Source organism: Equus caballus, chromosome 8, assembly GCF_041296265.1.
Source record: "Equus caballus isolate H_3958 breed thoroughbred chromosome 8, TB-T2T, whole genome shotgun sequence".
Taxonomy (NCBI): Eukaryota; Metazoa; Chordata; class Mammalia; order Perissodactyla; family Equidae; genus Equus; species Equus caballus.
Genome location: NC_091691.1, coordinates 41,627,782 through 41,654,283, shown reverse-complemented (window position 1 = coordinate 41,654,283; position 26,502 = coordinate 41,627,782). Strand labels below are relative to the sequence as shown.

Genomic DNA, 26,502 nt, shown 5'->3' with positions numbered 1-26,502 from the left:
AACAGGCCTCCGCCTAGCTCATGCCTAATTCATGACGGACACACCATGTGCGTAAACATGTTCAGTAGGTAGCTGCTGCCTGAAAAACCATGTCATTTTGATTTCTTTGGTGGTTTGTTATTGCTGTTTTTAAGCATGGAAAATGGGGAAGTCATCTCCAAACAAATGTGCGGGATTAACAATGGGAACCGGCCTGCAATAAGGTTAGCCCCTTTTCCCGGAGGGAATGTGACCTTTTGTCAAAACCCCCAAATCACGCCAGACATTTCAAGGACAGATGCCATTACATTCATTACTAACTGAAGACAGGCTGAGGCAGGGGGCTGGTGGTAACGAGGCGAGCACGCTTCAGAGCTTACCACACCCCACAAACCTGGTGAGGATATGGAAGGATTTTTTTTAAATAAGCTTACAAGATCTAAAATTGTGTTACTTTAAGCCCATAGGCTTCCATTTTTGGGTAAACCTGAAACCTAGTCACTGTCTCTCCTTCGGCTGCACAGTGTTAGCTGGAATTTCATGGTTATTTGTCAGAAGGACTAATTTCCATCAAAAAATACAGTGACCACCCTTATGGGTTAGGTCCTCGTGCTGATGGAAGGAACAGGCCATACTGCATGGCCTTTTTATTTTCTGCTTTTCTAAAGTAGGTACCTCAAGACGAAACCTGGCTCCCTGCAAAATGTGCCCCATCCAAGAGACAGCGGGCTTCAGTGCGAGGCCTCTCCTCCACCGTAGAAATTTGACAACACATGCTTCTTTCCACCTTTCAGCCAAAGCCTAAGTTGTCCTCACCATTCCTGAAAGTGAAAGGTTTATCACAGGAAAAGAGCCTACCTCCTGAGTCACCGAGTCGAATTTCAATTAAGAAAAAATACACATGTGCCTTTATTTTAAAAAATCTAGCAGAAGTTGTTACTTTTAATAATTATCTACTTTTCGAAATAATTTACCTTGGTATTATTTTAGGTGAGCTCTGATGCAAACATGTAAAATTTGAGGTGGTGACTAACTTTTCAGGACCAGCATTACTGTGAAGTAAAGCCCCGTGGGAGCAGCCTCCAGGTGCCTTTCTCCTTATCGTACGTAAGCAGTCAGTGTACATTTGTGAAATGAAGTGAAGGATTCAGAATGAATCACACATTTCAGGGGAAGAAACCCAAGAACATAAACATAGACAAAATATTTAGCTTAGCTATTTCACAGTTAACCTGGCATACGCTAATGGCTCTCTGATGCTAATTTGGAAGAATTCTCATTTGTTCATTCATTTCATTGCGCATTTACTGAGAACCAGGAGGGAGAGGCCCACAATGTGCAAAAGGCGAAAGATTTATGCGATCTGAAGAGAAACCAGAGTATAGAGGCCCACAATTTGTAAGGCTGTCTCTTCCCTTAAAGAAGCTTGCCTTCTGGGGGAGCTAAAAAGTTTTTTTTTTCATGTGTCATTACTGCTTTCATAGCAAAAGAAGGTAGATTTAGGGGGTAAAAAAGGTAATTATAGACACCACTGTAGGTCCCAGGTTTGTTGGTGGAAAGGTGAAGGTTACATTAACACGTATATTCAGGAAGTCCTCAGAAGGGGCTGGAACTTCTCCAACCACCTGACAGGTACGTAGAAACTCCCTGACTCTTTACAGGAACCCTGTGAAGCAGGGGCTACTGCATCCCCACTGCCCAGGCGAAAGGTCGGCGGTGGAGAGGCTCCGTGACCTCCTCTAGGCTCATCATCGGTGAGCACCTGCCACCCCAAGCTCCAGGCCCGCTCCCCTGCTCTCACTGTCTCCCAGAAGGGAGGGAATTGAAAGATATAAATGGTTTTTATACTTTTAGTAGATAAAATATTGCTTTGTAAGTTTTTACACTTTACATAATGGTCCCATAGTACCTCCCCTCTTGTCTTGTCACATATCCTTTATCGTATAGAAAATTTTACATTTTAATACAGTCAAATTTCTCTATCCTTATTTTAACATGTTGAGTTTTTGGTATTTTTGGAACATTCTTAAAAAAAAAAGGTCATATTTTCCCCCATATTTTATTTTGAAAGTTTGTTACATTTTGGTCTTTATTTGGTATTCATTCTTGGGCGTTTTATGAAGGAGGCATTTTTTTTTTGTCCAGTTGGGTAACCAATGTCCCAGCTCAACTGACTGAAAAGCTCATGCTTTCCCCACTAATTACACATTTTCCCACATATGTCTACAGTCAACATCTGGGTTCTCTATTCTGATCTATTGGTCTTCTTTTCCCAATTTGTGGTACCTACAATATTTCTTTTTCCTATGTCCTTGCCTGGTTTTGATATCAAGGTTATACTAGCCTCTTAAAATAAAATGGAGGAACAGTCTTTCTTTTTTTCTTCTCTTAGAATAATTTTTATAAGATTTGAATTATCCATTCCTTGAATATTTAGTATAACATACCTGTATATATATTTGGGACTGGTGTTTTTCCATGGTTAAATTTTTAACCATAATTCACTTTTTAAATAATTATTGTCTATTCAGAATTTGTTTCTTTTTGAGACAGTTTTGGAAAATCATATTTGTCAATAAAGTTGCCTAATTGATCTCAATTTTCAAATTTATTGTTTGTTATTCATATTATCTATTATGATAAAAAATCTTTATTTTGTTCCTAATATTGGTTATTTTTGGTTTTCTTGCTTTTAGTTCTGATTGTCAGATGTTTATTTCATTAGTCTTCTCACAAAACCTCTTTATCTTGCTTTTTATTAGTTTCTTTGCTTGTCATTAACCATTTTCTGCACTTGTTTATTTTTCTGTTCCTTTTTCTTTCTTTGCTTGTACTCTGTTCTTCACTGTCTTTCTGAATGAGATGCTCAGCTATTCTTTTCTCTTTTCAAATAACAACCTTTAAGAACATATATACCTTTTAGGGACCATTCTGTTTGCATCCTGCAGGTTCAGTGTATGATGCTGTATGTTTCCCAGTTCTAAGTATTTCCTGATTGATATCGGGTGTTTCCCCTTGACCCAGGAGTCAGTGCAAGTGCTTCCTCACCCAGATGCTAAGTGAAGACCAATTCACTTCCTTGTCATCTTTCTGTGCTGGTGTCGGGCTGGCTTCTCCCCACACATACCCCGACCCCAGTTTGCCCCTTCTCTGAGTGTCTACCCTTTGTGGGTTTCTTTCTCCTCCTAGAGTTTCAAAATTACTATCTTAAAATTTTTTCCCCAGTTTTATTGAGATATAATTGACACACAGCACTGTGTAAGTTTAAGGTGTACAGCATAATAACTTGACTTATATATATTGTGAAATGATTACCATAATAATTTTAGTTAAAATCCATTATCTCATATAGGTACAGAAAAAAGAAAAGGAGAAAAAAATGCTTTTTCTCTTGTGATGAGAACTCTTAGGATCTACACTCTTAACAACTTTCCTATATACCACTTGGCTGTGTTACCTGCAGTCACCCTGCCGCACATCACATCCCCAGGTCTTATTTATCTTATCACCGGGAGTCAGTTTCTTTTGACCATCTTCCTCCAGTTCCTCCCCTCAGGATTTTGGTTTTACGTGGTAGGCTCAGTCCAAATTCTTGGTGCTGCACAGGTCCAAGACGTTATCTCCCATTCTTGGTGGGCTTTAAAACCCAAGATCCAAGATCTCGAAGACTGAAGCCCCCTACCCTCTCACCAAGACTGACGTCCACCACGCCGCCCAGCCTTCGAAGGACAGCTGCAGCGTCCACTCTCTCTGGTCTCTAGTCCTCACTTTATTTCTGGTCTCCAGTTGTTTACTTTCCTGAGAGCTAAGCTAATTATTTTTAACTCATATATTTACATATACATGTGATATATACAAACATATTAAGACATTTATATTTTGTCTAGAATTTCTAGATTTTTGTAGGAGGAAGGATTTGGGTTAATTGGCATTTTTGCTAGAATTATAACTATCTCCCACTTCTTAATGTCTCTATTCTTCCTGGATTTTGCCTCCTGATAGCTTCTGAGAATCCGTTTTTTTGACAGCTTTATTGAAGATTAATTGATATAGAAAGAACTGCACATGTTTAATGTGTACAATGTGATGAGTTTCCACATACACAAACACCCTTGCTACCATCACATGGTTGAGGTAATAGAGATACCCAGCGCCTCCCAGCCTCTCAGAGTCTCCTGTGTACCTTTTCTCTTGTGGTAAGAACACATAAAGTGAGATCCACCTTCTTAGTAAATTAAGTGCACAATGCTGTATCGTTAACCATAAGCACTATTTTGTATAGCACATCTCCAGAATTTATTCATCTAGCATAACTGACACTTTATACCTGGCACATGAACTCCCCATTCTCCCTCCTCCAAGCCCCTGGCAACCACTATTGTATTCTCTGCTTCTATGAATTTGACTTTCAGATGCCTCTTATAAGCAGAATCATGCAGTATCTGTCTGTCTGTGACTGGCTTATTTCACTTACCACAATGTCCTCCAGGTTCATCCATGTTGTCATAAATGGCAGGATTTCCCTCTTTTTTAAGCTGACTGAGAATCTTAAGAGACAACTGCTTTATGGTTTCTGCCCTAATCTTTCAATTCTAGGCTAACATCTTTGCTGAGGGTAAGTCTCACAATGTCAACTTCTCTAAGAAGTAATGCGTTCCTCTCTTGAGTTGAGCAGAACCACGGAATCAAGCCTACTATAAAACAAAGCAACTGCACTCTGTGTATTTTCTCATTTTTAAATTTCACTTTGAAAATAATGCTATAGCATACGACTACCGAAATTATAAGTACTTAGGAGTTTCCTGATTAAATAAAAGTAGCACCCCTTAACTGTTACTACAGATAAAGTAATCCAAGGCCTTGAGGGCAGATTATGATCTCCATTTCACAGGTGAGGAGATGGAGGCACAGGAAAGGAAAGTCTCAGCAAGAGGAGATGCTGGAATTCTATCCTGAGGACAGAATCCAGGGCTGCACACTGGTTTGAGAGTCAATATTCCAGAGTTGGGGAATGTAGCCCTGTCTAATGCAGCACCCATTGACTTTTGACACCCAGCAACGATCACTCATGCTTAAAGGTATTTTTGTGTGCTCAATATAGCCAGATGATAACTGCTTTTAAATCTTGACTGCCTTTCCTGTCTGTTGCTATCGCAACAAATGAAAGCAATTCAGGCTATGTTTACTGATAATTTATAAGCAAGCACAGCAAGTGATAGGAGGAATGCAGTAGTAAATGTTTTCGGGAGTACACATAGTACTTCAAAAGCTGGCTCCTGCCTTGCTACCAAGTAAACAAGGAACAAATGCCGTGAGGTGGACGGCCCACTTACCCGCCCCACCTCCACGAGGTTGGTCACCATTATTATGCTTGCGGTGTTTTCGTGCCACACCATCCTCCAGAAGTCATAGATGGTTTCTTGCATTGGTCCTGCGGGAAAACATAACAGAGGCTTTTTTTTTTCTTCCTAAGTCTGTAACTGGAAAATTTCTGGGGCTTACAAATAAATGTATTAATACCCACATATGGTTCCCTCACTTTTTAGAGGGCCAGAGCCCTCCTTTCTAGTGTTATACAGAAGGGTCCTCTTTCTAAACCAGCACCTACAGAAATACTGAAGTTTTCACACACGGTTGAATTTTCTCATGTCATCAAATGTATCTGCATTTGAGCTCTTTTTACTCCTCTTAAACTGCTGCCGTGAAAGAGATTTCTCCATCATTTAGCTATTTATCTCCATAATACTCAAGAGTGAAATTTAAAAAAAATGGATAACATTACTCTTCCTGCTAACAACTGGCAGCTATCCCAGGGAAATGGTACACAGAATGAAATGAGCCTCTATAGGAAAAATGGCCTTTCCTTGTTTCTAATATTTTTCTCATTCCATGCTATCTGTCAAATTAATGCATTTTTTTTGCCTGACTTCCTAAACGGAGAGAGAAGTTCGAGTTTCAGCAGCTGTGCTTCCTCTCACTGAACATGATCAGCTTTTGGGATCTGAATATTAAAAACCTCCTTCTTATGGACTGGGGGAAAAAAAGAGGGGAAATAGATATTACAAAACGCTAGTGCTATAGATACTAGCAGGTACAGAAAATTGGAATTTCAAATTTCTCCTCATCCAGGAATTTAAAAATGTAGACAAAGACAACAGATTAGTGGCTACCAGGGGAAAGATGGGGTGGGGGGTGGACACGAAGGGTGAAGGGGTGCACCTACAACACGACTGACAAACAATAATGTACAACTGAAATCTCACAAGATTGTAACCTATCATTAACTCAATAAAAATTAAAAAAAAAATAAAAAAAAATTTCTCCTCATCCAGATTTTTTAAAAGCCCAAATTCTACTTTATGCCCATGCATATTTTGAGGGTACAAATGTAACAGTATAAATCTGTATAAGACAAGCAGAAATGCAAGGAAATGAGAGGAACACAACTTCAGTGGCATGAAGAGTCCCATACTGTATGTGGATCATACTGATGTTCAGGTGGGAGCTGGGACCAGGACGCAGTCATCCTGTAGTATCTTGACGCTGCAGATTACTAAATTTGGAGCTCAAATATGTGAATTACAGAGTTGCCTCTGCCTTTTAACCAGCTGTGTGATTTTTGGCAAATTACTTAGCCACTCTGAGCTTCAGTGTCTTCATCTTTACCTATATACTGATTTCAACAATGCTTCTCAAGGTTATTTTGAGGATTTGTGGAGTTAACGCACTTAGGCATTTTATGAATAGTAAAGCATTAGAACAAAAACAAGGTGTATTTAAAGATATTTATTAACAGTCGCTCCTTGGCTAAAGTCGGGACACTGAGCAATGATGGCACACACCCGAGGGGCCCCTTCGGTTCCCTCCCATTCGTCTTGGCCAATTACCAATTGCTTCTTGTGTAACTTTTCCTCTCCTTCCTCACCGTCCTCCTTCCCTTCTGTCCACAACACAAACGTCTATCATCCCTCCTTGCTGCTCTGGCTCCACTCTCACCCTCCCCGTGAAAACCGACTCCATTTCCTGATGTCTCTGTGTCTAGTCCCTTTATGGGACCATGCACGCCACCTCCCATGATGCTGCTCCTGCCATCTTGGCCCCTGTCCCTTGGCATGTGTGTACCACTGTCCCACTGTCCAGGCTGCAAATTTCAGTGACTTCAGTCTGAGGGTACAGAGGGGACAAATCAACGTCGGATCCCAGCAACCACTGCATTCCTGGCTTGTGCAGAGGTGCATTCATTGTGTAGTTAACAGCTTGTTACTTATTTACAAGGAAAAAAAAAAAAACGCCCTGAGTCCATCTCTGCGCAGAGTCTTGCCATTGTGACCCCTGAAGCAAAGGGTGGCCTGTACACTTTGTGCTTCCTTCACTAGATACACAAGCCTGTGCCACCTATTCTGAACCTTACGGAAACAGTTCTGATGACAATGGCTATAGTGGGCGGGTCAGGTGTGCCAGCACCTTAGATGGTGTGTGCCTGCAGGAAGAAAAGCCACCTCTCCTCTTAGTGCCCAACAGGAGTCTCCCAGAGACACTCTGGCCAGGGGCAAGTTCCAAGTCCAACTCACTTACCCTGGTTTACCATCAGAGGCCCTTGATTACTGATTTCAAGTTACCCCCTGAGGGAAACTTGGCTGTCAACTGCCTGCTGCTTCCTTGGTGCACTGTGGAATCTCTGGCACACAGCAGAGCTCAATGAATAAATGAATGAGTGAATGATTCAGTATGCATGTGGATAAAGAGTATTATTTATTATTAAAATATCATATTATATAGAGAGATATGAAATAATATTAACATATAATATTTGTATGAGTCCCTTTCTCAACTGATGGTTCAGAGCTTACAGTAGTAGCTTGAAAGCACGCTGCTTTACCCCTTTCAGCTCCTCGAAAGGGGGGCATCTTTTGCAAGGTTTCTTCAGACGGGAGTGGCGATGGCCCTGGCCTGAGAGCGCAGCCTCGGGGCGCTGCTGTTGAACCACTGCTCCCAGGCACTGAGCAGGCGGCTCCTCTGATCTCCCTGCCCCAAGGCTTTGCCTCCAGGCTTCACTCAGTTCATCACCCTTCTCGATCGAAGGCAGTGGTTCTCAACTCTGGCTGCATATTACAGGTGCTGTGGATTTAAAAAAAAATTCTGACGTCCTAACCCAAGGGACTCTGATTTACTTGGTGTGGGTGAGGGTTAGGTCTGGGTGTTTTCAAATCCCTGTTGGTAGAGAACCATGGACCCACAGCGTCAGAGGCATTTGGCTCCGTCTTCAGACCTACCCGCAGGTGGCTTGCGCAGAGGTGTCATTGTGGAAGATCACACATTTGTTTGTTTTGAATCTACTGATTAGTCTAACGCAGTACACAAGCTCTTTGAATCAAGACATTCCATTTCTCTGATCTAGAAGGAACTTCACTCATAAAATGTCGTCTAGGAACATGGTGTACCACCTCACCAAGGGGCTGAGTCACAGGTAAGATGACACAGGTTTTTTAATGTTTACATAACTAAACTTGGGTTATCTTTAAAATAAAGGGCATTGATAAGCATTAGTGGCTCACTTGGGTGATGACATATACTTTAGTCTTGATGATTTTCTTACCCACTGACCTAGGCTAAAAAAAGATTAGGATGGAAAAATGCATTAAGCGAGGTTCTTTTCAATGCTTAAAATTAGGTAACAAGTAACCAGAAGAACTCAAACAATTTGGTGTTAAGATCTGAAAATGAAATGGGATAACAAGATTATCCTAAATTGATCCCAGGAAGAAAAAGAAGTCTGAGGAAAGGGCCCCAAGCGCCTGCTGCCGCAGCTCTGCCTCGTCCTTCCCCCGTCTCTTCTCCCCACCACTGCTGGGCCCTGTCCGTGCCGCGCCACAAGGGCTCTCTCCCCGACCTGCTCACTAGGGCAGGTCAGCAGTCAAACTGCTCAGAGGTGGGCGCTGGACGTTCTTGGCTGATGATTCAAGATATGTTCGCGAATGTTCATTCAAATCTGTTTTCTTTTTTTTTTTGGAGGAAAAAAATGGAAGAAGGAAGGCACCTGGATTTAAGATTTTTAATGCAAAATTTGTCAATCCTCCTTTTCTTTTCTCTTTGACACATTTCAAATTATTTCCTGAGATCTGCATAAATTATGACTCAGGGATACATGTCTCCTGACAACACCAAAGAGCATTCTGGAGGCCAGGGCAGGGGAGGTTTACTGACCCTGAGAACTACACCATTTGATTTCAGCAGCTCCTGGTGGGGTCTGAGAGAGTGTGGCCATCATGAGCCAACATTCCAGGTCTACAGATGTGTCCCTGGTACATAAGGCAGTTATTCTCAGCACCCATGCCCTCCCAGGGCTGAAAGTCGGGGAGGAAAACCATGGGAGCGTCAGTATTCCTCCACCTGCCACGTCTGTCTTTGGAAAGCTGGTGTGGCAAACACCCTTGCCACGATAGAGAGGTCCCTGGGGATCGCTCACAGGGTGGACAAACAACTCAGCTGCCAAGACAAGGGATCCAACACAGCAAGCAAAGGACTGAGATACGTCCCTCCCTCCAGGTGTGAACATCTGCAGTTGACAGCCCCAGTATCTGATTTCCACAGGTTCTGGCTGGGGCTGCCGCTACCTCAGTGTGGCTGCGCATTTACAGATGCTGCACAACAGGCAAGAAGGTTACTGATGGGGTTCAGGGTAGGCCGCCCCAAGATGCGCCACTCTGGTATGAGGATTATTTCGAGCTGAAGACAGTAAAGGCTCAGACTCAGGAAGAACATTCGACCTTTCCCCCTTAACTTCCTAAAAGAAAGAAAATAAAGGCCCGTTCCCAGGACAGGGCATCACCATGGATAACTTTAGGTTCTAGCAGACTAGGACGATCCTTGCTAAGCCCACTCTTATCAAAGTTCTATTTACCAAACATTTGCTTTTCCATTGCCTTGAGAGTTGCCTCCCTCCCCTTTGAAGCCCCAAATAACTACCCCAAACGTCCTCCTTGTCTGTAGCTGAAGATACTTAAACAGGAAGCCTCGGCCAGTTGGCTGAGTTACTCAGCTTCTCCTGAGTGTCTCCCATGTATACATGCTATTAAACTTTGTTTGATTTTCTTCTGCTAGCCTGCCTTTTTAATTATTTGATCAGCCATAAGGACCTTAAGGGAAAGCGAGGGGAAATTCTCCCACTTCCCCGACATTATTCTCACAGTGCTCTCCCCATAGGGCTAAGCCCCAAAATTTCAATAATATCAGGCTGGTAATATATTCCATTTCCCTCCCAAGAGTTGGCCCCCACAGATCTCTGTGGAGAAGGAACCGTGCAAGGGGCCTACTTCCTACCACCCAGCCCCGCAGGAGCCACAGAAAAGGGCAGAAAGAACGAGAGCACAATAAAAAAATTAAAAACACAAGTGAAAGACACTCAAGAACAGACTCTATAGTGTAAGACAAATTCTCTCGTTAGTGGGACGTGAGAGATGTTAAAAATTACAATTTAAAACCTTGAAAGATGGCTTGTATCCCTTCTTTTCACATTCTAATTTCTATACAGTATGTTTTCTGTGTTAACTAGAGCTGTGGAGAGGACAAGATCCTTTAAGCTCACAATGGCATATTAGAGTGTTTTGAAGGGAAGAAAGATAGTACAAACACGGGTTGGTATTCCACCACAAACAGAATGATACTTAAGGTCTTCTGAGCACTTTATACTTCTCAGGTCCCATTTGAAGTATTCTGCGTGTGTTATCTCACTGAATTTAAACATTGCAATCCCATGGTGATGGGGCTATTGTTCGCCCCCATTTTACGGAAAGGAGCCTGAGGCCTAGGCAAGTCGGGTGAATTGCCCACGGTCACATGGCGAGTGAGTCGTGGAGTTGAGTTTTGAGGCCTGACCCCGTTGTGTCACACTGCCTCCATCTGAATGTCAAAGACCCTCGGGAGGGTTCTGCCTGACAGGTGTGTGCACAGTCATCACGATCCCAGCATGAGGAAAAGAGGCAACCACCCGAAAATGACCTCGTTAAACATGTTTTTATGCCAGGTCCTTGCCCTCCTTTAAACCTCCCATGGTCCCACTGCTGCAGAATAAATCCAACTTCATGAGCACAGCCAGCTCCCAAGACTCCTTCTCCGCTGCCAACCTCTCTGACATCCCGAGCTGCAGCCTCCCAGGAGCTTTTCCAGGACGCAGCACATCCTGTTGACTGCTCCACTCCCCCATCCGAGGCCAAGCCACATGATGGCTCAGCCCAGAGCGCCCCACTCGGCTCTCTCCCCCTACTCTCTGCACCTCAGCCTCAGCCCATCTCTGAGAAACCTTCATTTTCCCCGCTTAAAATCTTCCAAGGGCTTCTACTGCTCTTAGAGCAACACTTACATTCTTTTTTTATTGAGAAGTTTTGTGTGTACAACATTATCATTCAGCTCACATACACACTACAGTGTGCTCGCCACCAAAATCTAGTATCACCATATAATTGACCCCCTCTACCCGTTTTGTCCTTCCCCCACCTCCCTTTCCCTCTGGTGACCACCAATTTGCTCTCTGCAGAACCCAAATCCTTTAGGAAGGCACCCACGGCCCCGCACAGCCTGTGCCTGGCCTGGTCTCTGGTCTCTGCTTTCCCTGTGGCAGCTGTCGCCCTCCCTGGCTGCCCCCCGAGACCTAGTGGTACAGAAAAAAAGGGTCTCTGCTTTCCCTCCAGGCACTGTCGTCCTCCTCCCACTTGTGCTTCAATTCAAGCCCACATATCCCATCTCGCTGGTCTCAGCTTGACAGGCTGAAAGTCACTTCCTCAGGCAAATTTTCCAAGACTCCAGCTTGGTTTCCATTTCTTCCTAATGTTCACTGTTAGGTGTGGTGCCAGTGTGTTCCTAATGCCCGTCTTCCTCAGCGGCCCGTGAACGTGGATCTGCCCGTGAACATGGATCTGCCCATGCAGGTCACACCGCTTCCCTGTGCCTTGTGACATACCCCTAGCTTGCTTCCTTCCTTCAGATGCCCTTCCTGGTGGCCCCAGTGGGAATTTGAGCGCACAGCCTATCTACAGGTAAGCAGTGAGGCTGCTCTGTGCTCAGCATTCTGTGAGGGACGGCAAGCGGTGCAAGGTGAGTAATAGAAATACAGCCCCCACTTTCAGGAAGCCTGTACTTGCATAAGGTAGAGGTGAGGCAAGAACAGACCACATTCTCATAGAAAGTGCAGTAAGGGAACTTCAAAGTGATACAGGCACACCCCTGGAGACATGTGGAGACTTTCCAAGCCATATGTGAGTAGTTTTAAAGTATTAATTTCAAGACATAACTTCTATATGGACTCTGCCAAAACTGATCTCCCTAAGAAAAAGCCCCCATGCAAAAGGGTTTTCCTCCTTCTTGACAAAACCCTCACCCATCTCAAATATTACCACAGGGCACTGCCCAGGTGTAAAACCCACAGGTCTGACATAAGGGGATGGATTGAAACACTGACTCTGAAAACTCACAGGGCTTCCTGCCTTCCATGTCTGAAACATATTTCTGTTAAGAGTAAAACTTGGTGTTAGAAATGGGGTATTTTGGTTCATATTGGGATGCTCTGAATTCAGAACTCCTGAAGCAACAGAGGCTGGTAATGCTTATTGTTTTAAACGTAACTGGAATGTTTTGCAGGGCCACCAAATTTTTTGGGATGAAATCCATGGGTGAAAGTTTCATGTGTTTTTTTCAGGTTAGGTATGCTTTAATCTATGAGGTAGTTAAAATATATTTATCACATTATAAAATACTTATTCTAATTACATCAATCTTCATTTTGTCTTAGAAAATTTTTAATACCGTTCCTCTCCTACTAAAATGCTTACATAAACAGACAGATAAAATTTTAGATATCAACTTAAAATGTCCAAAAGAGGTACATAATTTTTTCAAACTTCCTTTGGTGATATACAAGCAAAAACGTTTGAAGACCACGGTCAGTAAGTGATGTACGAGTGCGTCTACAGTAGCCAAAGTCAGGAAGAGATTCCATCTCACCGGCAAAGAGGCAGCAGGAAAGCATTATGAAAGACAGTGCACCTGCAAGGGGCCTCAAAGGATGGATACAACCTTGAAGTGTCCGAATGAGGGTGGAGGGTGGGGGTGGTAGGTCCTCCAGGTGGAACGTCCAGCGGAAGTGACTTCAGTGCCACCCGAGAGGGGTAGGGGATACGCATGGAGCCATCTTGTGAGAAAACGTGAAATTTTTATAAAAATTGCAGGTTCAGTGTTTATGAGTAGGAAAACAAGACCGATATTAAAAAACACAACTAGGAAGAAATCTTTTAGATTGAAAGCTCAGCAAGTCAGAGGAAGAAGGCAGAGGAAGAAGTGTTTGGTCATCTGAGCAGACCCCAGGGGAGGCATGTGAACTGTAAAGAAGTTTTAACAGCTGTGGGCTCAGTCCAACGTGCGACAAGGTGGAAGCCACGAAGAAGGAAGGAAGGAAGAGGGAGCTGGAGGAGGAGGGCGCGGTGGCCAGCGGGCTGGGCTCTCTTGCGGGATGCACACAGAGGTCAGTGTCCAGGGTGTGGGGAGCTACTGTTTACTGAACAAAAACTCCCAGGAAATATGTTGAACGTGAACAGTAAAGAAGAGTAAATAAAGAGATCATGCTGCATATTGATTAATGAGAGGGAAACATTTTAAATATTTTCCTCTAGATATATTAAAAAATGCTACAATAACACTCTGAGGATGGCTCCCTGGGTACCCTAAGGGCCGGTGGAGATCACAATCCCAAGGACAGCAGCATATGGCCCCAGGGGGTGATTCACATGGAGCCCGGGAGGCAGGAAGGTCAGAGCAGTTCTGGGCAGGGTGACAGGCCCCCAGCTGGCATCACACTGCTGGCACAGCTGGGGCGGGACCCAAGTATCCCCAGTGCTGAGACCAGGCTCAGGTAGGCCTCTGGGCTTGGGAACCAGTGGGTCCCGGCTTACATCTGAACAAGAGTGGGGAAGACTGGGGCTGCCCTTGGAGGGCAGCTTTGGATGAAACAGGGCAGGACTCGTGGGGTCCCCAGTACAAGACTTTCACTTTGTCAGCAAAGGAGCTGAGGGTTCTGGGCTGGAAAGTACAGGGGGCCCAGAGAGGGGGTTGACAAGGCTGGTGGACAGTTAATTAAATGACACACAAGGGTGATAAACCCAATAGGCCACGTGTCGTAATCTATGCTCGTTTATTCACCACTGCAACTGTGTAAGTTTTCATCTTAAGATGAGAACGGGGCTTAGGAGACAAAGTGACTTGGAAGCTGGGATTCCAACCCAGGATTTCAATCCAGCTGCACTTTTTAAATCTCAGAATGACCTGAACAGACTGGGGGCCTTGTCTGTGCTTGTCGGTGCTCTAACTCCCTAACCAGACTGGTCCCGGGAGGGTGCGGAGCGCCTGTGTGTGGTGTGGGGTGCACACTGAAAGGTGCAAGGACAGAGGGCAGGGGCAGCGACCCTAGGGGCAAAGCAGCTGCAGAAAACCTAGGAGTCCTTACTTTGGGCACTGGCCTGGCCTGAGCTTGGTCAAGTCCTTCAGGATCCAGTTCACTCCATCAGAATTGAAGGTGGAATATGAATGTGAAAAAAGATAAACCTGGGATTTACACATTCATCTTAAAGCTCTTTCTCATAAACAAAAGTGGCCCTAAAGTTTTGATCCATTATTGTTATTATCGTTGCTGGTGATCATCTAGAATAAGTATTATGAAGTAAGTTATTCAACAGTCAGAGCATTAGGTGTCCCTTCAGTGGTTTCTGAGTTTTTATTATAAAACTTTGTGACTTTTCAATATGATACTTCTACAACACTTACGTCTATAAATTTACATTTAGTAGCTTTTCATGTTTGCAGCAGTGAAACGCAAAAGGTAAAATATGCCACATGCTTTACGGACTGAATCTGTCTCCTGTGTCACAAATGCAATAATGGTGACACAGAGAACAGCTGGCCTGTGCATTCATATTCCTCAGTAACACTTACTGGATTGGTGCATTTTGCTCTCCCCTGAGGCTACTTATGTTAAAATCATGGAATTTTTATGAATAATTTTTGGTTTCAGCTGCAGAAAAAGAAAACCAAAGTTGAGATGGCTGAGTGCACGGGACGTGATTTGCTCATCTTCCTGAATCGCTAAGAACGCCCTCCCCCCAATACCACTTAAAAGCAGCAAGGAAAATCAGCGAATGAATTAAAAGCAAACACTGAGAATTGTTCTATGGTGGGGAAAACTTGTGAATACTTGAACCTAAATTCAAAAATACAACCGGCAGCGTGTTAAAATAGCATTTTCTAGGGATAGCTCTCATGTGAAATACCCTTTATGTCCAGAGTTACAGGCTTAGAAATGTTCACCAGTCCAGTGGAATTCTAATTTGGTGACAGTAAAAGAGGAGAAAATAGTCATTGGAGCTGTAATAAAACGCACCTTTTTAGAAGTGGTGTCAAAAACGATGACTTACATAATGATGTTAAGTAGTGGTTTTCCCGTGAATAACTTCCCGTGCTCACACACAGCGACAATGCCTTCTCGTGCTGGAGAAGGTTCCTCCTGTGGGAGTCTGTCCCTTCCCCTGGCTCGCTCTGCTAGCAGGCACTTGTTTACTACCCTATTTCTTCTAAATTGGCTCACAAGGTTTGTGCTCTGCTTCTACCTAACACTAGGCATGCACTTCCTGCTGTATCTGTGAATAACATTTCCTCTCACACATAATCTGCATGCTGATGTTTACATTTCACTCATACCCTCCCCTAAAATTCTCCTTTCAGACTGAAATAAGAATGTGAGCCAACAGTAACTGTGCAAAGATTCGTAGCTCTCTCTAGATAATTAGTTTAGGAAATGTCGGCTTCCAGGTGTGTCACCAGAACATATGAAATTCTGACTGGACACCAAAAGGTCATGTCAGTTTAATGAAGAGAAAATTGGTGTAAACCAAACACTAACGGACAGGCTGCACGCAAATTCTAAAACAGCCTGGGAACCCTCTGTCTGCAGTATCCCTTATAACCTTCAACCCGTAGCTCTTTTTTGGTTAATAATCTGACTTTCATCTTATTCATTTATTAAATTAAAAGTAATTATGAAATATTGATAATCAAAAAGGACAAAGAATAATATACTACATATTATTTAATATGTCTTAATAAAGATAATTTAATTTATAGCCACTTTCTTCCTAAGAAAGTGTATTTTTAATTCTAATCATTACCTTCCCATTTTTCATATTTGCATTGTCTAGCATCTTAATTCCTATATGAGTTCACCCTACCTTGATTAACCATTATTATAATTCTTTTCTCTTGTAAATTTTTATATGCCTTCATAGCTTTTTATTTTTTGCTGAGGAAGTTTCACTCTGAGCTAGTATGTGTTGCTAATCTTCCTCTTCTTTTTTTTTTTTTCTTGAGGAAGATTTGCCCAGAGTTAACATCCATGCCAGTCTTCCTCTATTTCGCATGTGGGATGCCAACACAGCATGGATTGACAAGTGGTGTAGGTCTTCACCAGGGATGTGAACCCACGATCCTGGGCTGCTGAAGTGGAGATCACCAGATTTAACCTCTATGCCATGAAGCTGGCCCACCTTCATAGTTTTTATTGTGGTTTTCCTTAATTTATGTTTACTAGGATAAAGTTTGTGCATTTCCACACTACTCCTAACAATGTTTCAAGTCATGGCAAAAACAGAGACAGAGGGACATCTTGTGAAAAAGTAAACTGAGAACAAAATGACTCAAGTATTCTGCATATTTTCTTCCTTTCCCTTGCTCATTATTTTAAAACCTTAAAAAAGAAAATAAATGGAAATACTGACTTTGAAACCTAAGTTTGTCATGATATTTTTAGAAATTTTTTTTTTTCTTAAAAGCCACACGTGCTAAAATTAATCTGAATGAAGCATTTCAAAATAAAAATCTACAAGATCACCCTTGGGAGTCTTCAAATAAATTATTTCTGATACACAAATATATACACTCTCCTAACTATTTAGATACCTTCATGTGTTAAGAAAATCCAAAATAAAGATTAAAAAAGAAAAAGTCATTTAAAAAATAACTGGTTACTCTCCTACCACATATGCCATATGATGATATAAATCATAATCATGGGCTTTATTAAAAAATAAAAAACCAACGCATATTATCTATAAAACCACTGGCGCACAAACTCAAAACGAAGTTTCTTCGAAGTGATACAAATGTTCTAAATGTTAAGAAAATTTTTTTAAAAATCTTTATATTCATAAAATAGAAGTGGAATAAGACTGATCTGATTGCGTTGCTAGGCAATTTGTTTTGGAAAGCTGTTAGTAAATTATTGGTTGATAATAAATCATCCTTCTTGCTTTCCCTGTGTGTTAGTGAGGCTTTGGGCGTGGGTCAGTGTGGGAGTCACTCGTAAGTGTTCGAAGCTATGGGCACAATTACTTACTAGTGTAGTGTCAATGTTTTACTGCCTGTATCTAAATATTTCACTTGGTATCTGTATTTTTCTTAAAGAACATAACCATGATACTGTTATATTACTTTAAAAAGAACAATAATTACTTAAAATCAACAAATGGCCATCAACTATTGACTCCAACGTCCTTTTCCTAAGCTGACATGCAGCGTGTGGGGCACACCTGCATTTCCTGGGACTCCACCCTTGGGGAGTCGATCTGAGAAGTGGCCTGGAGGTGTTTCTTTCAGTTCAGTCCACTGTGTCTACTGCCTCCTGAGGGGTTGTGACCGGCCACTTTCAGGCACCTGGTCAACGTCTACCCAAACAGAAGTCAGTGCGGGCCTAGCCAGCCCCATCAACAGTTGCAGAAGCAGGCCAACAGTTTACATCTTTCTCTCTGTCTCCTTCTCATTTCACCCCCTGCTCCTCTGTCATTATTAGTTTCTCTCCCAGAAGATCATTTCCCTGTGGTTTCTTAGCCTTTTGTTCTCAGTGCTTTCACGGCCTTCCAAAGCTCCTCTCTAAAACATCCTCGTGTGAATTCTGATCTCAGAAACTGGTTTGCATTAAGCCTGTTGGGAAGGAACTCGTCTGGTCTTTGGAATTAAGCTGTTTCCCTGGTATGTAGTCCACCTTGAAATGTGCATCAGGGAAGCCTTCAGAACTCCAAGGCTGGGGTCCTTTGTTGCTATCAGAGTAGCTCAATTTCTGTAAGACTTCAAAAACTGAAGGAAAATATGCTTTTCCTAGCTTATGATATAGCTTATTGTCTTCCCAACCCCTATTTGTCTTTTGTTTAAAAGTTAACAATGAGGATAATCTTTGTACTTTGGAGGGGGTGCAGAATGTTTGAAAATACAGGGGGCTCCCTTTGATACAACCTTCTGGAAGGAAACATTAACAAGTGTAGAACGTAATAGCTTTTATCAAACTATATGAGTATACACTACACTTGAGTTAGAGCCTGAACTGCCCCTGTGCTATTGAGAGAGATGTCTTTTGGAATCCATAGGATCATAATGATAATGATAAGAACTGTGGTTAATATTTATTGAGAGGTTGCTTGCAGAGCTGGTATCTGAGAGCAGGCTATCCAACTCTAGAGTCTATACTCTGTTGCCCGTTGTGGGGGAGAAAGTCTTGTCCCAGTTACTGACATAAGACACATTTGCACATGGAAGGGATTTTAGGGCCAAGTTTCAAAGACTAGGTTGTGAACATGTCGCATAAGCAAACGAATATTTGTGAATCAAATCAATAATGGGGTGACTCCTAGCATGACTTGCGCTTGGAAGTGAAATGTCCCAAGGCGTTTCTGGAAACACCACTCCCTCAAACGGGCCGTTGTTTGGATTTTGTTCTTTTCAGCCTCTATTCAGCCCTCCTCTCGAGTTGTGCCCCCCTAGCAGTTACAGAAACATTTCAGCTTGCAGTGGTACTGCTGTCACTGGGAATGCAAAGGCGGCTATCATTCTCAACACGGAACGCGGAATGATAAAGGCAGACAAATCAGAGTTGAGCGCGGCGAGGTAAAGATTAAGCCTCCAAAGAGAAACTCTTATACGGAAAAGAATAAAAGGGTTGGCAGGCAGTGTGTGGCAACAGTCTACCCTTGATGCAGAGACAGAGGCACTGCTACTGGCGGGACCTTTGGTCCCTGCTCCCTGGGACAGGTTGACGGGCAAGAGAAAGTGTTCACAGCCTCAGAAGGGAGCAACAGAACAGATGTTCCACCACAAGAGCCTCCTGCTGGCTGAGTCACAGAGCAGTCATCAGGCCTGTCTCCAAAGAGAATCCTCAGAAACCCATCATGAATATCTGTTCATGCTGTAAAGAGGAGAACAAAGACAAGGCAATCAAGGAGGACAAACAAGAATGACAGCCTTCAAAATGGAGGGATTTGGGGACCCAAAGGATCTGGCTGCCTTCTGTCAAGGACAAGTAAAGTGAGGGGGCAACCTACATTCACATGCTTCAGGGGCCCCTGCCAGAGAAATAAAAGCTTTCATTAGTTTCCATCTTCTTTAAGTAAGCTTTTTCCAGTACACAAGTGGGATCTACTTTTATTTAAGAAAAAAGAGAATAAATCTAAGAAATGAATAAAATAGAGGTAAGTTGACTCCCTAGACATAGCTTAGTGCCACCAACCTAAATTTTCAATGGCAGTGTAAGGCACTGCATCAGGAAATTTCCAGAAGCATCCTTTTGAGTGAGAAGGCAAGAAAAAAGTAACTTGCAATGGCCAGAAACTTCCTAAACTGTGTCCATGGATGATACAGGAACCTGGTCCCAAGAGTCAAGAAAAGTGGTTCAAGGACTGCACTGGGTCTCACTTTTTCACCTGCTAAAGGGGGTAGGGATGGGGGAGAGAAATACCTGCAAGCAGTCTCCAAATCTGGTGTTGTGGCAAACTATAATTATTAACAGTTGGTTGTGTATATATACACCCACACTGTGTAATTCCTGAGGTCACTGCTGCATTCTTGACCCTGGACTGAGCCAGGGAACTTGGCAGGTGCAAAGAAATACCTGTTCAATTTTGGATGAACTATGTTTGAAAGGAATGGCTTGGCTTTGCAAGGGTCTGTGGTGCTGGAGGCCCTGGGAAGCCAGCACCAGGGAAAGGACAAGGACATTTAGTTTCAGCTCTGTCCTCTCAAAGGGCTGAATCTGGAAGAAAGACGGGACCTCATATTTTTTCCTCCCTGTTGGACAAAAGCCACTTAGGAGACCAGAAATACATTAGGTTTCTCCAAAGTTGAACACTGCATACACTCTATTAAATAGGAATGTTAGTCCATATAGTTAGCAAATACTTTTGCATACATGACCCACTTGAACTCACATAGATGAAAGTCACTCAGATCAATTTGTTCTTTAAGTTTCAACAATTTCAACTACAAAACAAGGGAGTTGAAGCTAAAGAGTTTTAAAGTTTCTGCCAGCTCTAAAGGATTCTACAATTGTCTGCCTCAAACGAATAACACCTCTAAGTTACCCTTAATGTAAAACTGGGGCCTGCTGAACAGCAGGACATCACTTTTCTTCAAGTTATTCTGTGTTAATTTAGGTTCCACTGCTTGAGGGAGATGTTTCTGCTGTGGCATCTGTAACAAGAGGGGTGGATGTTACCAACATGATCTATTTTGGTTTCACTTTTTAATTTTCAACCTGCTTTTAAACGTTCTCACTACTAATGAGCAAGTTTATTAAGAGCACAAGGATGAGAGATGTCTATGATCTGACCTTTCAGCTAATTGGCCAATATCTATTTAAGTTAATCTGGTGAAGAGACACTATCGTTTCTAAGGAAGTTTGTGGATAAGCTATTAATTGCAATTGTTCATTTCCCTTGGAAAACTACAGATGGAGAGTTACGTGCAGGTGGGCCCCACCTGGAGGACTTGGCACAGGGCGTTTGGCACACACAGACCTCGTGAGGGGTCACTTTGCCTGTGTATCAATCACACTTCCTCAAAGCCTCCCTATTTAAATGTGAAAACTTGAGAATGTTCCACTTTACCAGGCAATACTCTTAAAACAATCTCAAATAGGATATAAATGAATCCAAACATAACGCACACCCACTGACACCGTGGGAGCATCAAGCCGGGCAGAGCCGTGTCAGCTACCACAGGCTCTGTTCTGGAAGCGCCAGCCGCACTGGGGCTTGGAGGAAGAAAAACAAAAGTTGTTTACTGAAGACTTAGCTTTGGATTTAAAATTTTTGTCTTTCAATTCTACTGAGAAATAATTTCAAGTGTTCATCTCCATCTGGAGGCCAGCATGCAGGAGATAAAAGCTTCTTTACAGAGTGTGTAGGACTGGCACTGACGCTCTGACAAGTCTCTGTGACAAGAATGACTTGCTGAGGAAAGTTACGTGTCCTACTCTGAGCACTATTATTTACTGCTTCAGGGGTCTGAAGGAGAATTTCGAGCTGGGAAAATAAAAACCATATTTCTCTTTCTGAAAATCCTTATTAAAAATGTGCATTCCACACTGAGTACGTGGAAGAAATGTAGAAGAAAGCCAGACTAAGAGCAAACAGAAGGAAGTCACGACAGCAAAGCTGCAGGTGCCGTGCAGCAGGTGAGGGTCTGAGACATGCGCGCTGTCAACCTTCACCCCACATCGGCATCATTTTCACTAAAAGTCTGCTTCTAGCTCAATGTCTCTGCAGGAAATTTTTTCAGGTTTTTCTTTTACAAATTATCAAGAAATCATTATCATGGACAAATAAGACTGATTATATAAGTGTATATGGGAGGGGGTTATGCATACACAGGGTGAGGGCAGAACAGCAAAGTTAGTTTACCAAGATGGACTGTCTCCAAAAACACTGCCTGGATTGAGTGATGCCTAAAAGAAAGTGTCTGTAAGAATAGGAGTGGACCAACCCTTAATGTAGAAAAGACATAGGCACAGTACAGGAGATAACAATCGCAAATCCACCCAGGTGAACAGATGCTCTGTCAGGCCAGCATGAGATATCCTTCTTGCCTGGTTAGAACAGTCTATGGCCTGACTGCTATCGAGCGCACAGTAACTCCCAAATCGTCATTTAGCCATTCATTCATCCTCACTGTTCTTGTCTTGTCACTGAGCAGCTGCTTTGTGCCAGGAGTCCATTGGGCAGTTGGTAGGCACCTGTGGAATCAATGAACTTCGTGGCCCTTCTGTGCCAGGTCATGAAGCAACCTTCTGCCAAGTCATCTTCCTTCTTAGCTGGCCTGTGACACAGAATGCCCTTACGAGGCTGAGGGCAGTTCTGTCTGCTGGACAGTGACATTTCTCATTGTAAATAACTATCTGGTACCTGGTTTTCTGCATCAGTTCCTGTGGCCTATGCCAATGTGACTTGGCATCCAGAAATAGACACTGAGCATCCAGAGTTTCTAAGCATACAACGCAGATGGTGACAAGGTTAATGGCATGTCGTGGAGGCCCTCTGCAGGCCACAATTTCTATGAATTGTGCCTAGGCTTCTTAAAAATATGTAACTTAGCTTTATTCACATGTGAGAAATGCAAGTTCACGTCACTAGCTATTTAGAAGTTTATACAAGACTACTCACATTTTGAAATGTAGACACATTATTAGTAAGACCTGCTTTGTGTTGTTTGTGTACCTTTTCAAGGTCAGTGAAGGAGGATATTATTTATCCTATAAACACCTATATGGTTCAAGGTCCTGGACACTGTCCTAAGCTCTCCCACTTCCTAGGTCTATGACCCTGAACAAGTTACTTCAAGTCTCTGTGCCTCGGTCTCCCCATGTATAAATCCAGCACAGTAACAGTACTTACCCTCCATATTCATGGTAAAGATGAAATGAATTAGTAAATGTAAACGCTTAGAACACTGTCTGGCATGCAGTAAACACCAGGTAAGAATTTGCTCTTACAATGATTATTATTACTGTTTTCCAGACACTAGGACTCCACCTTACATAAATTTAGGAGGTTTGGATAACTCTTCCGTGGCAGCACAAGAATTTGGATCCAGGCCTTCTGGCTGAGGTACCTGTGTTACTTCCAGTACATCCACTTTTAAGAAATAAATGCAAGCTATGGGACTGCCGTTCCAGTGTCTCATCATTGAGAGAGACTGTTTTCTAATATAAATGCTAAAATTGCTGAAAAGTGAGCAAAGCCATAAACTTTTCAGCAACAAGAGCAAAATGATAACATCAGCCAGCAAACCCAGCCTGAGACAAACAGGAAAACCCAGCCTTGACTGACCGTGGTTCACAATATTAAAGATTATAATAATAACTCCAGGATCTTTCAGGAAGAGGTTAGGCTAGTAAATAATTTTGATGCTGTCAGAAGTATATTTCACACAGTTATAAACAATCTATGACTTTTTTTTTCCCCAAAGGTAAAGGTGTTGCCTCAACAACTTCATGAGTTGTAACAGCACACCCAGCATGATATTTACTACTGTCTTTTTTTTTTTCCTGAGGAAGATCTGCCCTGAGCTAACATCTGCTGCCAATCTTCCTCTTTTTGGTATGTGAGCTGCTACCACAGCATGGCCATTAACAGTGGTGTATGTGCCAGGGAACTGAACCTGGGCTGCTAAAGTGGAGCATGCCAAACTTAACCACTAGGCCACCAGGGCTGGCCATCAATGTATGACATTTTTTAACCCCTAAGAAGTATGCTTTTTTTTTTAATTAACTCTGTGCTTTTTGTCTTACTACAAAATAGCTTTAAGTTTCTGACCAAAGTGAAGCTCTTACTCTGAGGTCCACACAGCCTGAGATAATTTGTAAATGGGAGTCAGTGGCTGGTGTGTGTCCACGAACCATCTTAAATTATATAAAATGTTGCATATGTGTGCACATTTAAAATTTTCTTTCCGGGGAGAGGCTCTCTAGATTTCCCCAGCTACTGAGAGAAGTTCCTTGCCTCCTGAAGGTGAGGAACCGGGGGCCAGGGCACACAGGCTGGGCAGCCCTGGGGAGCGCGTGGTGGGACGCAGGGGTCTCCCTGTTCCCATGTGGCATCTGGGCACCTGTCTGGAGACCCACTAGTCCAAGACTCACCAAGGGTACTGCACGGAGCTAACACTGATGGTGACAGAGAGACTGGAGCCAATCAGTAGCCAGCCCTGTCATACTGCCTAATGCCGAGAAAAGCAACGATGAAGTGAAGTCCGTGTCAAGGCAACTATACTCAAAAGAGGAGTTGTGTGGATTTTACCACTCTAGAGTTAAAGTTACAACATCAAAGACAGTTTTAATTAAGAGGCATTTGAAGATATGACTGTATTGTAGAAAATTTGCTTTTTGAGAAGCACTGTAACTTAGAAGAAAGGGGTTGGAGCCTAGATTCCTTTTATTAAAGATTAACCACATGATTTTGAGGGCTGAGCTTCATAAAGCCCGGGTACAGCATGCAGTACATGAAAAGGAGCACAGACTCAGCCTCTGCTCAGGGCCGAATACCCCGTGTACATGCAGCACGAGGGGTCCCAGGGGCAGAAGCACCGCGCCCCATGCGCCCAGCAGCACTCAGCTACAGGTTGGTTCTGTGGTCAGCCTCTGCCCCTCCTCAGGGGTCTCAATTCTACTTACGAAATGAGACTAGTGATATCTAGAATGGTCAGAGCACAGAAAATGCATTAAATTAGTTATAGCACAAAGTCTAGCGCATTATAGGCACTTAATATTTATTGAACGAATGGATAAATAAAAACGCTGAATTTCAGAAAGAACAGCATCATATCAACCCAAACCACTAATGGAGAAAGAAAACGTATTTATCACTTTTTATTAAACGAAAAGGAAATATACTAAGAAATCAGCAGTTTTTGACTTTATAGTATAGTTAATATTAGAAAACATATTTTAGTCATATGTAACCTAGATCATTGAATATAATAAAAACACAACTGCCTCACTGCCATTATTGTAGTCTGAATTCTTCATTTCTATCCCAGATTTTTTTGTGTTTACTCCCCATCTTCTTTGTTTCCAGTTCTCTCTCCAGGATAATTCCACACTAATTATTCTCCTTAAAGCGCTCTCTTCGCCACCACATGGCGCCGGAACATCCTTCCTTCTCCCTCCGCGCCTTTCTGCCTTTCATTAGATAACATGCCTGTTCAAAGCCTTCTGACAAGCGTCCTCGCCCTACCTGTCAGTTCTCTGTTCTCAGCCCCTCTGACTCAGGGGATTTCATCTGGGCTGCGCAGATGTTTCAGGCTGGATCTTACTAAGTCTGAACGCCTATGTAAAATTGTGCACATGTGAATTTGTCCTGAGAGAGGGTCCATTTCAACAAGTGGCCAAGAAGACCCAAGAGGCACAGAGGTGAAGACCCTTCCCAGCTCAGTTAGCTCTCTCCTGTGCCTTCTGCTGAGGGCCAGGGGGCCTGCTCCTTCTGGACTGCGGCAGGCAGTCCTCCCACTCGTCCTGTCCTCTGATAAGGGAACCTTTCCTTCAAGGTTGGCTGAAGACCTGCCTCCCCCACAAACCCCATAACCGCCCTCTACCCCATCTCCAGCTCCTCTGAAATCCCAGGCAAGTGCTGCTGCACCACCACACGACTATGACGTGCCCTCCAGATTTCACGATGCAGTCTGCTCCTCCTGAGGGAATCACAGGCAAGTTCCTGTAGGATCCTTCCATGCATCTCCAGCCCACAGATGAGCTCAGAAGTGAGGAAGAGGAACTCTGTGCTGGGCAGGCCATGTCCATCACAGACTTACAGCATTTCCTTCCACAACTACCTTGCACCGTCTCTCCTGAGTTCTCTAAAGCAGGACTCTTGAAGTCAGCATTAAAAATAAAACTAAACAATAATAAAAAGAACACTTCTCCAGGGCCCCCCTGTTCGTGCACCACGGGCCAGCAGATGTTCTCCCCAATCATTTTGGAGGAGCCGTTCTAAATGTGTGCCTCGAGCTCGTGGCCCACGTCGTCTCTGTGGGGTATCTTTTGGTTGTGAAATATGATCAGTTCTGGGCAATCCTACCCACCTGCGTACTCCTCTGGCCCCCACTGTGAACTCTGCTTTTGAAATACCACCTCTGCCCTGGCTCTGAGTACGGACATGCGGTAACAGACGTGACTTCCTCTCCTTTGAACCCTGGTGTGTCAAATCATAAATCCTGAATGTTACAATTGCATTAACAGCAGGTCAGGCAGACGTGATGAAGCGAATACAGGGTCATCAATATATTAGCTGCCAGATGGAAAACCATTAAATGAAGGGGAGACAGGAAGAACACACTAAAAAAGCCACAGATCTGCCTTGAATGTGGTCCCTTCAATTTGCAGGAACATTACCATTATCATCAAAGGTCAAAGTCAGTTACTGGTAGAAAAATCAATAAAGTTGGGGGAGAGATAGAGGCCAAATAGATAAATTCATGACATGTCTTCTGTACTGCAGGAACTTGGTATTTCACACTCTTGGGGATAAAACTGGTTGTCAGTAAATTAGATCATTCGTGTAGTTTCATGTGTTCCTGCTATGAATAGGTTTTAAAGAATTATATCACTGCAGGATAGGAAAAAAAGAGCAAGGAGAGACTTTAAAATTGCATCTGCCTATTAGTCTTTATCATCTA

At 43.1% G+C, this 26,502-nt stretch overlaps 1 protein-coding gene across 8 annotated transcripts in view; it reads right to left on the bottom strand.

Moving 5' to 3' along the window:
• The window catches only part of PTPRM (protein tyrosine phosphatase receptor type M), a 770,187-nt gene that overhangs the window by 45,932 nt on the left and 697,753 nt on the right, over positions 1 to 26,502 (bottom strand). For all 8 annotated transcript variants that reach the window (XM_023648190.2, XM_023648193.2, XM_023648191.2 and 5 more), the window contains one exon: positions 5,313 to 5,410. In XM_023648190.2, coding sequence (XP_023503958.2) covers positions 5,313 to 5,410 — 98 coding nt within the window. The remainder of the gene's footprint in view (positions 1 to 5,312; positions 5,411 to 26,502) is intronic.